Consider the following 15861-nt stretch of genomic DNA (forward strand, 5'->3'; position numbering starts at 1 on the left):
AGCAGTGCCTAGCCCCAGTATTCCCCCAACCTCCTGGCCTCACTGGCCTGGCCCTGGTGAATCCCTCGCTCCTCTAGCCGCGCTGGGTGGGCCAACGCTGTTGCCCGCTGTGCTTGCGCTGGGCAAGCAACGCCCCCTCTGGCCAGCTCTGCCATGGACTACCAGAAGCCCTACTCGGTGCAGGCCACCGCGGCCATCGCGGCGGTCACCTCCTTCCTCATCCTCTTCACCATCTTCGGCAACGCACTGGTCATCCTGGCGGTGTTGACGAGCCGCTCGCTGCGCGCCCCGCAGAACCTGTTCCTGGTGTCCTTGGCTGCCGCTGACATCCTGGTGGCCACGCTCATCATCCCGTTCTCGCTGGCCAACGAGCTGCTGGGCTACTGGTACTTCGGGCAAGCGTGGTGCGAGGTGTACCTGGCTCTCGACGTGCTCTTCTGCACTTCGTCCATCGTGCACCTGTGTGCCATCAGCCTGGACCGCTACTGGGCGGTCAGCCGCGCTCTGGAGTACAACACCAAGCGCACCCCGCGCCGCATCAAGTGCATCATCCTCACCGTGTGGCTCATTGCGGCTGTCATCTCGCTGCCGCCGCTGCTCTACAAGGGTGACCCGGGCCCCCAGCCCCGCGGGCGCCCACAATGCCATCTCAACCAAGAGACCTGGTACATCCTGGCCTCCAGCTTTGGGTCCTTCTTCGCACCCTGCCTCATCATGATCCTCGTCTACCTGCGTATCTACCTGATCGCTAGACGGAGCCACCACAGAGGTCCCAGGGCCAAGAGGGGTTCTGGGGAGGGTGAATCTAAGCAGCCCTGCCGGGTCCCTGGGGGAACGTCGGCCAAACTGCCGACCCTGGCCTCCCATTTGATTGCTTCTGAAGAGGCCAATGGACACTCTAAGCCCATTGGGGAGAAGGAGCAGGTAGGGACCCCTGAAGATCCTGGGAACCCAGCCTTGCCATCCAGCTGGCCTGCCCTTCCCCATGCAGACCAGGGTCCAAAGGAAGGTGTTTGTGGGGCGTCTCCGGAGGAGGAATTTGAAGAGGAGGAGGAGGAGGAGGAAGAAGAGGAGGAGTGTGGACCTCAGGCCATGCCAGTATCCCCTGCCTCAGCTTGCAGCCCACCCAGGCAGCAGCCACAGGGCTCCCGGGTGTTGGCCACCCTGCGTGGCCAGGTGCTCTTGGGCAGGGGTATGGACGCTGCAGGCAGGAAGTGGTGGCTTCGGCGGCGGCGGGCTCAGCTGACCCGGGAGAAGCGGTTCACCTTTGTGCTGTCCGTGGTCATAGGCGCCTTCATGCTCTGCTGGTTCCCCTTCTTCTTCAGCTACAGTCTGGGTGCCATCTGCCCGAAGCACTGCAAGGTGCCACAAGGCCTTTTCCATTTCTTCTTCTGGATTGGCTACTGCAACAGCTTGCTAAACCCTGTCATCTACACCATCTTCAACCAGGACTTCCGCCGTGCCTTCCGAAGGATCCTTTGCCGCCAGTGGACCCAGACGGCCTGGTGAGCCGCCTGCCTGCTGCCCTCGTGGGGTTGGTGCCAGGTAGCACCAGGGCCACACTGCCTCCTACCCTGTTTTATGTGGACACCCCCCTGGGGCTGTTTGGTTTCTGCTCAGGTAGTGCAGGCCTCATCTTGGGAGCACCCTGGGAGGGACATGGGCAGGGGTGCTGTTCACGGGGTCTATGCTAAGCCTTTTGCTGGCTTGGCTGTGGGGGGACACCTGAGTGCAGGCAGATGGAGGAGGCCTGGGCCTTCCTGAGTGTGGCTGAGGTCAGGCTTGGATAGAGCCTGGCCTTCCTTCCGCAACCCCAGAACCCTGTAAACTTCCTCGAGGACCTTGTGGTCCCTGGCAGGCCACTTGCTTGTGGTGTTTTGTTTCTTTTTCATCTTCCTCAGTAAAGAGCAGGAAGCCAGCCTTCCATTCTCCCCAGGAGGCTGAGGAGGAGGCAGAAACAATGATGGCCATGCATTCACATTGAGGACCCGTGGTTTCCATTAGGCACTGGGTGAGGGTTTGTAGGCTGACTCTATCCCTGGGTCCTTCTTCCCCTTCCCCTGCTTTTGGATTTGTAGCTCCTTTGAAGGCCAAAACTGTGATCTGAGTCCCACGCGGCGCCCCTCTGGAGGCCTGGCCTCTGCCTCAACAGGACATTCCCGATCACTAGCATCCACCCCCTGCAAAATCCAGGGCAACAATAGCTTGCTGCCTACCTGCTGCAGGGAGATGAAAGGCGTTGCACAAAGCTTTGAGCTCCATGGGGGAACCTAGAGACCCAGCAAATGTGATTATTTGGTGATATGAAAACCCCGTCTTTGTGTTTACCACCACCTGTCTTCCTTTAGACTTTAGTTCTGTGCCTGGGGTGTGTGAATTCCTACCCCAAACTGGAAGTGGGGAGTGGCAGACAGAACCACTATTTCAGTTAAAGGATTTCTTTGAGAATGTGTTCTTGTGCCTGCAAATGTTTGAGTTATTATGCTGCATGACAACTTGACATTTCACCTGCAACACCAAGAGCATTTTCTGTGGGGGTTAAGTCTTTTGTCATCAAGAAGGCAAATTGTTTCCTCAAGACAGCTAAAAATACCCACATCCTGGGAATGGTCTGACATGAGAGCCTGTGCCAGGTGACGGAGCTCCCAGGCGGGTTCTGGGCTGGAGCAGGTGAGCACGGGCCCTCTGGACCCCTGGGGGAGCCTCCCGGCCGAGTGCCAGGCAGGGCTCTAAGGCCCAAATGGGTCTGATGATGCACAACTGACCCCACCTCGGATGGGTGCGGATGGGTGTTGGCTGGCCACCTCCGGCCCAGCCCTGTGGCTCTCCCCACTGATGGGGCTCCAGGGGCCTCTTCTTCCTGGTTCTCAACCCCCACCCCAGACACTTGAACCCAGAACAATTTGCAACATGTGAAGGATGTTTCCCAGTGCCCCCCATAGGAGAGCCGGACGTCAACAGTAAGCCAGTGGGATCTTCACTGGGGGTGGGCTAAGCAGCAGGGACTGTTGGCATTCCTATGGCGAGATTGCGAGGGGTGCTAAGGGTGTTTTCTGGGTTAGAGAGAATGGAGGGGACCAAAGGGAGTCCCTCAGTTTGTTCCTCAGTTTCAGTGTGAGGCCAGGGCATGGCCCTGGGGCAGGGCTGGGTAGGTAGGTGGCCCTGAGGGAGGGGCTGACTTGTGACATCTACTGACTGGTCTCTGTGCTCCAGGGCACCCCTGATTTTGCTGCCTGTGGCCTCCTTATTGTGATATGTAGATGTTTTTTAAAGGTCTGAGCTATTTTATCAATAAAAGATATTTTGTAATAAGCATGCTGTGTCGTTGTTGCCCAAGGGCTGCCGGCCGTAGTTATTCCTCAGCTACTTGTAGCAGACTTGGCATGGGCCAGATGCCCTGCCCTCCTCCGAGTGTGGCCAGCTGGTACCCACTCATCTGCCTGCTGCTTTGTCTACAAATCATCCCTTCTTCCTCATTCTAAGACAGTGGGGGCAGAAGTGGCCATGGAGCCTGAGACTGGCTGCGTGGGGAAGGGGGAAAGGGAGCCTTGCGGAGGAGGTGCCCTTTGGGCTGGGACTCAGGGAAAGAGCAGGAATACCCAGAGGCAAGCTAGGGAGGAGTTTCGGGCAGGGAAACAGCACATGCAAAGGGTGCTGTGTGCTGGATTTGACAGTTTGAGAGTTAGTCGGAAACTGGCCTTGCTGGGCAGTCAGGTGCAGGAGTGGGGCCAGCAGAGGTGATCGGACACCACCCACATGGCATGAGCAGGAAGAACAGGGCACTCTGTGGAATGTAAGCTGCTGTCTCCAGTGAGGGCAGGAGGTGAGTGGAGCTGATTTGCTGAGATTCAGTCACTACGTCTGAGCTGGAGTCTCCTCATTTCCAGAAAAAGCACCTGAGGCCCCAAAAAAGCACCCAGTGCACAGGAGTCCAGTCCTCCAGGCCTCCTGATCGACCTCAGTGAGAGCAGCTCAGGCCGACACAGCAGGTTGGCTGCAGGGCCAGCAGGAGATGGGGTTGGTTAGGGTGGTGCCAGGGAGGGGAGGGAGGGAGGAGTGGGGAGGCCCCAGCATCTGGAAGTGTACTGTGATCCAGGATTCACACTTCCAAGGGCACAGCTTTTGCCAGGGGAGACTCTATGTGTCCACCAACACTGGTGGACTTGGGGACCTGGAGCTCTGCTGGGACTTAGCAAGAAAGCCAAGGCTCTGCCCTGAGGAGCTCCCAGCCCTTCCCACCAGCCTGCACCCACTGCCAGGGCCCTGAGGCCTGATTAGGGCAGATCAGAGTAGTTCATCTGTTCCCTGAGTCATTGCTTTTCTGGGACTCTGTCTGATTAGGCCCAAGCCCTGTTGCCTGAGGGTCTATAAGGGGTGGGCCCATGGGTCTGGGGGAGGAGCTCCCTCCCAGTCTCCAGATGGTGGCAGAAAATGTCCCTGCTGGAGCTGGACCTTTGGCATCTCATCCTGAATACATTAGCTCCCCTTGCTGGTGTGGCAACTTTACAGAAGAGGAAACTGAGGCTGGGTGCCCAAATCACAGCTAGGAAATTCAGATGCTGAGAAATTGTGGTCCCATCTCTGGCACCAACTTTCATTCAGTGGCCTGGCTATGTGGGGATTCTGAGCTGCATCTGGGCTGGATTCAGCCGGTGCAGTGCTGTGATTGACTGCTTATGTCTGTCACTGGCACAAGATGTCTGAGTTTTACAGGGTTTCCACTCCTGACAGCTCAGTCTGATCACTGCATTTTATTGAAGGAGGGACTGAGGCCTAGAGACAGAGGACTTGCCTTGGACCTCCAGCCACGTGGTGGTGGCGCCAGGTCTGGAACCCAGGTTGCCTGATCTGTCCCCCACACCACACCTCCGTACTGAGGGGTTGCAGCCAGACTCAGCGTGACAGGCCCACATTGAGGAAACACCTGCTGAGAGTCCGCTGAGGACCAGGTCCTGTGCTCGGCTTGTCCCGTTACCTAACTCAGTTCTCAGTACCTGAGGAGCAGTCCCGGGCACTTGCCCAGTGCTATGTGCACACCTGAGCTGGAACCCAGGACAGCTGGCTCCAGATGAGACCTCCTTCTCAGACACCGCTTCCCGCTGTTCTGTGTGAGCAGCACCTACTTTTGATTGTACCCTAAGCCTGTTTTAGGGTTAGTGGGTTGGTGAAATGGGTTCAGAGCAATAGATGGGGGGGGGGGAATGGGGGGAGGCCTGCTTCTTCCAGGAATTATCCCAGCAAGTGTCTGGAGGTAAGGGTGGGGACAGGAGGCAAGCAGGGAGGGGTGGCAGTCTTCTGAGGGTCTGTGAGCATTTCTCCTGGGGAGGTCCCTGACCACAGGAGCACAGGAGGTGCTGATGGAGAAGACAGAGGGGGAGGTTTAGGAAGACCTCTCCCCACTACTGGCCTCACTCTGTAAGAATCAGGGTTTTTAGGTCAATGGGGACACCCTTCAAAAGGGGTTGAGGCCCTGCCCCTGCCTCAGGCCAGCTGCTGAGAAATTTGGGGTGCTGGAAATTCCTCTTTGGAGCTTTCTTGAAGGAGGCACCCTGACCCACCTGCTCAGAAGGTACTGTGGCCGGAGGGCCAGCTGACCTGCTAATGAGACGCAAGGTGGAGGGGGGCTTGTGGGTTTATCAGGCCCTTGTTCCCTCAATCCTTTGCATGACTTCCATCTTGTGTGTTTGGGTGAGTGCTGGAAAGGGGGTTGCCCATCTGGCACCTGCAAATGGGGTTGCTCCTGGCTGGGAAGTGGCATCCGACTCTGGAGTGGTAGTGGGCAACCTTTCGCTGCCCAGGTGCTGGCTGGGGCCTCTGCTGCAGGGCCTGGTGCCTGTGTGCGGGAGCGCTGGGGTGGGACTTCTGTGCCGCTGAAAATCGTGGTGGGGAGGAGGTGGGGAGGCCAGGGTCATGCCTGCTTCTGCCACTACCTGTCTGGCTGCCCCTGGCAGGCTGGGTCCCTCCTGGGGCCTCAGTGTCCCCTTCTGCCCATGAGAATCTCCAGCCTGATGCTCCATCTCTGCCCCACCCCAAACCCCCTCCTGGAAGGTCCAGCCGCTGAAATCCCGGGAGGTAATTAGTCGTTCTTGAGTCAGGCTCCTGGACAGGACCGGGCTGTTTTCTTCACCACTGACCCTCAGTGCAGAGGCAGGCCTGCTCTGGAGGGACCAGTCAGTCTGGGGCCCTCTGAGATGGGCGAGGAGAGAGGGATATGGTAGCTCCGGGTCTTTAGGGCCAGTGCCTGCCATGCATCATTCGAGATCAGAGCCATTGTTATCCAGTTTCACAGACGAGGAAACTGAGGCTGAGGGAAGTTGAGGGCCTTGTCGGAGGTCATCCAGAGCCAGGATTACACACCCACCCAATCTAACCCCAACTGTGTCACTAACTGGCCTCGGGATCTGCCCGGTCAGCATGAGGAGCAGGCTCTGAGCCCGCCCAGCCCAGCAAAGCCTCTGACCAGCAGAGACTCGGGCTTGGGGGTGACCTCCCTGCCTGTCGGCACCTCCATTAGAGCAGAGCCCAGGCAGGGGTAGGACGTTCCCACCCTCCCAGGCTCTGCTCACTGTTAGCAGGGGAGGCAGGGAGCACGCGCTAAAATTAGACTCTGGGATCCTGCATGCTCCCGCATCCGTCCGGCGGTGTGGGGAAGGCTGTTGTCAGAAGGCCAGGGCTGGAAGGAGCTGGGATGTCAGCTTGCACCCTCCCCAGGGCTCACTGGCTCTGATCTCCTCACACCCTCCCCAGTCCTTGGCCAAGGCTCCTGCCCTTGGCTTGGCCCTGTGGTCACCTATTGATTAGCAGTGATTTCAAAGGGAGAGGCAACCCCCTTTTAATACCCACCCTCTCCCCCTGGGATTCCACCCCCCCCCCCCTTTGTTCCTCTCTTTCCTTCCTCCCTTTCTCTCTCCCGGCCTTTCCACTTCCAGGTCCTCAGTGACTCGCTCCCCCTTCTCTGAGACTGCCCTCTGCCTCCTGCTGGCCCTCTGTCGAGCTTCCCCCTGGGATGGCCCTGGCCCTGAAGGCTTTGTGGACCACTGTGGCAACAAGGGGGCAGGAAGACTGGAGACTGCAAATGAGCCTTTGTCCCTGGCAAGTGGGGGCTATTTGTGATCCAATATCACCCTTTGGGGCCCCGGCTCTTCGGCAGACCAGGTTGGGGAGGTGCTGAGCCTGGCTGAGAGTCCTAGGGTCCTGCCCTTGATTTCCCTGGGGAGGGGCAGGTCCCTCTGGGGCTAGGGGCTGGGCCACTCCACTCTCAGAGGACCCAGAACTCACTTGGACTGCCCCTACCTCCCACCCAGCGGGACCTGGGCTGCTTCAAGAGGAGAAAGGGTTGGGCTGGGGCAGTGTGGAGCCCGTGTCCCCGTGACGTCCAGTTCCCACCCCAGCCCAGCCCAGCCGCAGCTGTGAGGCAGGGAGCGTGAGAGCTGCCTGTGCCTGCTGCTGGGAGTCCCTGGACACTGGGGGTCAGCAAGGGCTAGACCCAGCCCTCCCCTCCTAGCTCAGGAGAGGGTTGGGTGGGGGTGTCGTAGGCCACAGGCTCCACCAGGCCCCTGGGCGTTCGTTGACAGGTGCCATTTGACACAGCTATTCCAGCTGCAAATCCTCTCCACCCACTGCTGGCCTAGCAGCTGGGATTAGAATGGGCACAAGGCTGGTGACTGTTGGAAGGATTTCCCTAGTTGTTTCAGAAGCACTGGACGGGGTCCAGAGACTGGGGTCATGGTCCCAGCAGGGCCACCAAATTTCTTGATGACCTTGGGCAAATCCCCTCCCCTCCCTGGGCTTCAAATTCCTCATCAGATGAAGGAGTTGGGCTGGGGCATGGTTAAAATGTCCTGGGTGCTGCCCCAGGAACCACTGGGCAAGGACAGAGAGAGGAGAGAAAACCGAGTCACCCCTGCCTTTTCCAGGGTATCTGCTTTTCAGGAAGCAGCACCCCCCACTGCCCACCAGGATTCCTCCTCTGCCCACCCCAGGCTTAAGTAACACCGTTAGCCACATCCCTGTCCTCCTCATGACATCTGTGTCCCAGGGAAATCTAGGTAGTGGAAACGTTAGAAGGGTCACCTTGAAAGACATTCGTTCATTCCCCCAAGGCAGGCTGGGAGCTGGTGGAACAAGGAAGGGGACCTGTGCGGGAGGTGGGGGGGAGGGGGGAAGCTAGGGTGTCTAGCAGGAGTCAGCCTGTGCTTGACATTGTATCTAACATAAGGCTGGAAGGGGAATTTGGGCTGGGGGCACCAGTGGAGGAAGTGTGTGAGGTCCTCCTGGAAGGCAAGCAGTGTATGGTGGGGGCGGGGGGGGGGTAGGGGCAGGGGACAGGGGGAGGGTTCCTAGGGATCCTGCTCCCATGGGGTCAGGGCCCAGAATGGCATGGGGAGGAGACTTGGCTCCTGAAAACAAACCAACATTAATCCCAGTCGTGGTGGGCCTCCTGGTGAGGGCTGGGGCTCTGCCTGGTTGGTGCCTGTGCCCCTCGCCTGAAGCACAGCCTGGCCCAGAGCAGGCGCGTGGAAAACATTTGAGGAACGAGTGAGGTTTCCCAGCAATCGGGGGCAACCTTGGCCTTGGTCACCTATGGCTGGGGACCCTTGCACCCCAGGGATGCATCTCTGGTTTGGTGTTTAAATTTTCTGTTTTGTTTTGTTTTTCCCATAGTTTCTTAGAAAAATTCTGTTGGAAGATTCCATCCGGGCCTTGGCTGGGCTAGAGTCAGGGGAATTGTCCCTCAGAGCTGGGGGACACCAGGGCATTCCAGGGTAAGGGGTGTCAGGGACCCGTCCTGGAGAGTGGGAGAGTAGATGGGGCTGGACAGAGAGGGGACAGGCAGAGAGAGTGCATGATTGGGTCATCCCAGTGGCAGCATGAAAGAAGTACTACTAGCTTTGCTGTCAAACTTGGCTCCATAGTTTACAGGCTGTGTGGCCTCAGGCAAACCATGAACCTGCTCCCAGCCTCAATTTCCTCATATTTAAAATGGAATAACATGGAATCCTTTAAGATTGAAGAGGTCACCCCACCGGCATGGTTCAGGGGTTGAGCGTTGACCTAAGAACGAGGAGGTCATGGTTCGATTCCTGGTCAGGGCAAATGCCCGGGTTGTGGGCTTGATCCCCAGTGGGGGGCATGCAGGAGACAGCCAATGATTCTCTCTCATCATTGATGTTTCTCTCTCTCTCTCTCCCTCTCCCTTCTTCTCTGAAATCAATAAAAATATATTTTAAAAAATATTGGAGAGGTATATTGAGAGATAGAGATGATATGAGAGATATCCTGATGGAGTGTGGAAGTGCAGTTGGCACCACAGAGGGCAGAGACATTCTGATTACTCTCTGGATGTCCAAGTCCTCTCCAAGGTGTCCCCTGACTCTCTGTTGGAAGGAGGTGGACTCTGGGTCCTGGAAGATGGCCCCATCCTGTGTATAGAATCTGCTCTACCCCTTGCCCTCACCTAGGCTTCCATGGGATCCAAAGCCTCTCCCACTCAGAGCTTCTGCCAGGCTTTCTACCAGGCTGGGAAGCAAATGTGCTCAGGCAAACAAGTCAAATTCAGCACACTAGTGCTAGCAACCTTACCACTGGATCATGACAGACATCAGCAATGGACCGCAGAACTCTCTCTGGGAGCTACAACTAAGCTGCAGAAAGCCCTGGGCAAGCATTCTCAAACAACTGCAGCTCATGTGCAAGATGAAGCTCATGTGCCCCCGGTCCAGGGAGAATCCTGGCCTTGAATCCCAGTGGGTATGTGGGGAGAGGGCTGCCTAGCCTCATGCGAGGGGGCCCTTGGGGTGTAAACAGGGCTGAGTCCAGAGACCCCAGGGTCCCTGTAGTGCTACTGCATAGAGGGCAGAAGGCTGTCAAATGTCAGCTCCTAGGGGGACCCCAGAGATTCTGAGAAAATTGCATGTGGATGCACAGTTGTCAGCAGAGGGGCGTCTGAGGGCCAGCTGGGGGCGAGGCCAGGCAGCATGGCAGGGCTGGAGGTGTGGTGCTTCTTGGGAGAGCACTTGACCAGGGCCAGAGATGGGCTGGAAGAGTAGGAAGGGCTGCAGGGCACTGGAGGTCTTATGTCCTCAGGAGTATGTAAAGCCAGGTGAGGGTGGTTCAAGTTCGTCTGCTTACGCTGCCTGTTCTGCCCCTTGGGAGTCCCATCACCTGGCGTGAACAGATGTAGGACTCCTGTTCCAGGAGTAGAGGCTGAGCCCCGAGTCCATCCACCTGCACAGCGCCCACAGCAGTGCCTCCTCTGAAGCCCCATCCATCAATGTTATCAGGACACCCACACCTTATGCAGACCCTCCCCAACCAACCACCTATCCCCCTTCTCTACTGTGAGTTTTCTCCTTGGCACTTATCACCAATTAGCAGGCTAGATATCTTACTTACCTGTCTGCTCCTCATCCCTAATAAACTGTAAGCAGCAGGAGGGCTGTCTTGTTCACTGTGTAGCCTGGGCCTGAGGGTGCCTGCAGCCCTGACACTGCTCTCCAGGGTTGCTAACATACCCTGGAAACATGGTGAGGGGAGAGAGCCAGATTTATTTGAACTCCACCCGGGGAGGGAGGAAGAGTGGAGGGGGATGGGGTGGGCAGTTAGAGCCTCAAGAAGCAGCTTGGACAACAACTATTGACTGTTGGCTTGGGGGAGCTGGCCGATGGCTGTGAGTTCCCCACAGCACAGCCTTGGCTGGTGAGTGGAGTGTGCAAGTTTGGGGCCTGAAAGGAATTGCTGGGGACAGTGGAGGTAGGCAGATGCTGCCCCAGGGAGGCTCTCTGCCCTGCCTATCTGGGCTGCAGTCACTGGATGGACAGCTGGTCCAGGATGAGCAGTTTGGAACCTGCCTGGGCACCCAGGCCCTTTCTGCCCTGACTCTCCAGTGCATGGAACTCTGTGCCAGCTGGAAGGGCTTCTGAGAGCCAGTACCACCTGCACTCTGGAGCGAGGAGGGGCCAGGGAGAGGCCTCTGGCACCTTGCCTGCAGAGCACAGAGGGATGAAGCAGTGACATGACACTTGACACTTGGGAAGACAGACCGGTGGTGGGCTGTGGGGCAGGAGGCTGGGAAGGAGGCCTGCTGGAGGGCGCTCTGCAGCAGAGGTGGCTGGTGCCTCAGGCAGGAGGGGTGGAGAGTTGCAGGAGTGTGTGCTCTGCAGCAGACATGGCTGGTGTCTCAGGCAGGAGGGGGGGAGAGTTGCAGGGGTGTGTGCTTCCTCACGTTCTGAGGTGCCCTCTGGCCCCAGGCTAACCTCCAGAGGCAGGGACAGGGTGAGGCTGGGGCCAGCAGCTCTGCTCCAGAGGCAGCTGACTAAAAATAAGTTGGGATGTCAGGGTCTCCTGGCTCCAGGAAGTAGAGAAGAGGGTTGAGTGTCAGGAGGAGGAGGAGGCAAAGGGGAGGAGAGGGAGGCCAGAAAACTTGTTTGTTTTCTTCTCTCCAGCCTGAGTCTCTGAGGCGCTGCTCCCTGGGTCTGCAGGAGTGGCTCTGGTATGCAGGGACCTATGGGTGTCTCCAGACCCCTCACTACATGCCCAGCGTCCCGCTCCCCGAGCACTCCCTTGAGGGGGTGTGCAGGGGATGGGAACTCTGTGGATGAAGGCAAAAAGGACCAGCTTACTGAGACCTGGTGTTTCAAATTCCATTACTACCCCAATATTCTGCAGATGCAGAAATGGGTCCAGATGGTCTAGGGAGTTCTCCCAGGTCACATAGCTGGCAATGTCCAGAGCCACACCTAGACACTCAGGGCACTCTGCGGGGCCTCAGCTCAGACATGGCACCACTACCGCCACCCAGAGGTTGAGAGTGGCTTTGTAGAGGCTGAGGGGTAGATGTGGTGGCTCTGTGCCCTCTGGCCAGTGAGGAGCCACCTCCCATCCTGGCTGCAGAGCTCATCAGGGTGACAGGAGCATAGCTCTTCTTCTCCTGACCCTGGGGGTCCTGACCACTGGCCTGGGTGGGGCCTCAGAAGACACAGGCCTCTCTCCCTCTGCCCAGGCCGCCTTGCCCTCTGCACTCAGCACACCAGCTCCCCTTGACTCAACCAGATCCAGTCTGTGATGAGTGCACCCCCCTTCTCCACCCTCCCTCCTATGCTCCTCTCCCAGTCCTCACTCAGAAGAGCCTCCACTGGGATGAACCCTAACCACCCAGAGGTCATGTCTACTTGGCTTCCCTTGAGCCTTAGTGCAGGGCCACTCTTGCTCCCTGAATCCATGTCCCTGTTCATCTGCACCCTTCTGGTCACAGTTGGCTTGGGTAGCATGAAATTGCAGTGAGCTCCTCAGGATGGGGCCAGCCCTGGCCAGGCCTGCGTCCAGGGACACAGGAGCGAGTCCAGGGCTGATCAGCAGCTTGCACGGTCTTCTGCCCCTTCATTCTCTCTTCTTGATTCCTCCTCCTCTTCTCTTCCTTTGTTTTTATAATTTATTATTATGATTTAATCCTCACCCAAGGATATGTTTTATTGAGTTGAGAGAGAAAGAGAGAGAGAGACAGAGAGAGAGAGAGAGAGAGAGAGAGAGAGAGAGAGAGAGAGAGACATGAGAGAGAAACATCAATCACGCCCAGCCTCCAGCTCCCACTGCATATACCCCCAGGGATTCAAACTCACAACCTAGGTATGTGCCCTGACTGGGAATCAAACCCACCAACTTTTGGTGTACTAGATGATGCTCCAACCAACTGAGCCAAACCAGCCAGGTTCCTTTGCTTTTTTCAAGTCTATTGCTAAATTCTCTAGAGGATTCAAAATTCTCAGCCCTGCCTCACCAACTGCAGCTCTGTTGTGGGTGGCCAGAACATCACCAGGTGTTAGACCAGTGGGGTCAAACTGGACCAGGGTTCAGCAACGTTGGTACTTCAGGTTAGCTAGAAAGAATTCAGAGCCAAGACTCAAACTATAAGAGAACATTTATTTGGAAAATCACAGAGCTAAAAGTAATTTGTAAAAAAATGGCTTAGGAAACAAGTTATAGAGGAAAAGGAAGGCAGTGTGGGCAGGTGAACTTGAACCATCCTCACCTGGCTTTACATACTCCTGAGGACATAAGACTGAGGCCACTCACCCCAGTGCCCTGCAGCTCTTCCTACTCTTCCAGCTCATCTCTGGTCCCGGTCAAGGTGCTGTCCCAAGAAGCACCACACTCACCCAGCCCCGCCATACTGCCTGGCCTCGCCCCCAGCTGGCCCTCAGACCCCCCTCTGCTGACAACTGTGCATCCACGTGCAATTTTCTCAGAATCTCTGGGGACCCCCTGGTGCTGACCTTTGACACTCTTGGACTGGAAAGGCCCTGCTTAGACTGAGGCCCAGGGAAGGGGCTTGGGTGGGACAGGGGCAGATGGAGAACTGGGGCTGCCTCCCAGACCTCCCTCTCTGTGGTGCAGCACCAGCCAGAGCTGCCACCTCTTCTCCATTCTTCACAGTAATTGCCTTAAATGCTGTATCTGTTGTCATGACAACATATTACCAATCCTTAGGTAAAGCCCTCTTTGCAGGGTGGCTGTCAGGCTGTCTCCAGCTCCATCACTGGTCCCCACCTTGCGGTTCCCAGCTGGTGCCTCTTCCTCCCTCCCTCCCATTTGGCCTTTCAGCGCGGTCACTTCTATTTTCTAAATTTCCAGAGTATTTCTGTGACTTCTGTGTTCTCTCTGTTTCACTTTGTGTCTGTGGGTCTCCCTTTCACTCCTCCTCCTCCCTTCCCTCACCTTCTTCCATCTCCCCTCCTTCTCCCCTTTTCTTTCCTCTTCCCTAGATCCTAAGCTTCTTCCCTCTGTCTCCTTCTCACTGCCTGCCTCTATATCTCCCTCCCTCCTTCTTCCCCCATCTTGAGTGCAGCGGGATAGCATGAAGGTGGATGGGGACAGGCAGGGCTGCTGGCTGCCACAGGTCTGCTGTGCAGGGGGACGGGCCTCAAGAAGCCTGTGGGGCTCTGAGGGGAGCCCAGGGCAGGCACATCCCGTGAGCCTCAGGCCTGTGTGGTGTGTGGCCAGGAAGGCCTTCAACTGCTCCTAAGGAAATGCCTTTCTGCCTCGACCCGGTCCTCTGCCTTCTGCTGTCCTTCTCTGGGGCTCCAGCTCCAAGGCTGTCCTGACGGGGGCCTTGCACACTTATTGAGTGATCCCTGCACACTCAGCACCAGCCTCAGGGCACCTACACAAGAAGACTTGCGACAGCGCGAGGAGGTGAGTGGAATCATTCCATGTTACAGGCCGGGAAATGAAAGATAAGAGGGGTCAAGCAACCTGCTCCAGGTCGGTGGATGAGGCAGGATTTGAAATTCCATTCCACAGCCAGCGCTCTCAACCGTGGTTCTCTAAGAATGACATTATCTCCTGAGCACTCACTGTGCATTTAGCAACATCTGGAACCCATTGAGCCCTCACAGAAACCCTGCAAGTTGGGACCATGAGCATCTGTTTTACCAGTGAGGGAATCAGGGCACAGAGAGGTTAGGTAACTTTCTCAAGGTCACACTGTTCTCAGGGGTGTTCTTGGGATTCGAACTAGGTCTTTGGTCTCCAGAGCCTGGTCTCTTAGCCCTCAGTGCAGCTGCTTCTTTCTTCCTCTCCTCTGGGGAGGGGGCCACAGCAGAGAGGGACAGAGACATGGGCTTCACATGCGTCCAAGACCCTCCTTCTCCCTGACTCCCTGTAAAGTCCCCTCCGCGCCCAGCAGAAATGTTTTTGGGAACCAGAGGAGGAAGCCACATGGCAATAGGTGGGCACGGCATCCTCTTCTTGGCTGGGAGCTCCAGGTCATTAGGAGAGGCCCACACATCTTATAGTGCCTGCGAGCCTCTGAGGACCCCACAAGCACCCCGGGCTCTCGTCACTGGACCTAACCCCTCGGCTGACAGGACAGCTGACGTGTGGCTGGGGAGCCTGAGCTGAGTCACAGGCCTGTGGGGCCCTGGCCTCGGGGCATGGTCTCCTGGCCGGGGGCAGCCAGGAACATCCATAGCCCTTCTTGCCCTGTTGCTCTGGTCCCTGGAGAGCAGCTGGGCCTTGGAACACACTGTCCTGGAGTGTGGCTGACGGCATGATGGAAAGGCGGGTTATTTTTAACAGCTGAGACGCATTGACAGAGCCTCTTCCAGGCCAGGGGAAGTGACATCGAGGGAGGGTGGGGACCAAAACCCCAGGTCCTCCCATCGTCCCTATGCCTAGGCCGGAAAGCCACAGGCTTTGTGGAGGCCCTGGGTTGACAGGGTGGCTGCCTCTTGGCTGTCAACCTTGAGAAGGGCCTGACAGTATCACTCCCCATAGAAGGGCCTGACAGTATCACTCCCCTCCGCCCGCCCCAGAAGTTGCAGGTCTGGGCACTGTTGCGGCTCATGTGCTGCATGAGGACCGCAGGGAGCTCAGGCCTGGCTTGGCCTGCTTGGTCCAGCTGGTGCCAGCCCTGGACCCTTCTCTTTCTGTGCCTCTGAGGAAAGCAGCTCATTCTCCAAGCTCCCTAGGCCCTTCTCAGCTTGAGCGGGAACTGCTGTGTGACTGAGTGTGGGCCCCGTGGGACCCCAGCCTCCCAGCTCCCACAGGTCCTAACACCCAGTCCTCTGGGTCCTCCAGTAAGTGTGCGAGGACCCGGTCTGTCTCCCTTCCTCCCTCTGGGGATGGTGGAAATGCCTTACCCACCCCCATCTGGATGCTGAATTTTTCAGTTCTGGCAATGACCCTCTCCCGCCTTCTGTGTCCCTACTTGGGCCGGCCCTTTGCACTTGTCATGTAGCATCAGATGGGAGCAATCTGCTGCTGGGAGTGCGCACTGGTCCCTTCCTGGGCTCCTTCTCTCCCTCCCACTGGAGCCCCCTGCAGGTAAGGCTCTCTCGCCAGTCTTTCCCACTTCCCTTTGGG

At 57.4% G+C, this 15861-nt stretch overlaps 1 protein-coding gene across 1 annotated transcript; it reads left to right on the forward strand.

Annotated features, from left to right (window-relative positions):
• Positions 1-153: 153 nt before the first annotated feature.
• Positions 154-1509, forward strand: ADRA2B (adrenoceptor alpha 2B; the record flags this gene model as incomplete). Its single annotated transcript, XM_079792608.1, has 1 exon — positions 154-1509. One exon carries the CDS (start codon positions 154-156, stop codon positions 1507-1509), a length of 1356 nt encoding a protein of 451 aa, XP_079648734.1.
• Positions 1510-15861: the final 14352 nt, after the last annotated feature.

This window comes from Cnephaeus nilssonii (genome assembly GCF_951640355.1).
Source record: "Cnephaeus nilssonii genome assembly, chromosome: 15".
NCBI classification, from domain to species: domain Eukaryota; kingdom Metazoa; phylum Chordata; class Mammalia; order Chiroptera; family Vespertilionidae; genus Cnephaeus; species Cnephaeus nilssonii.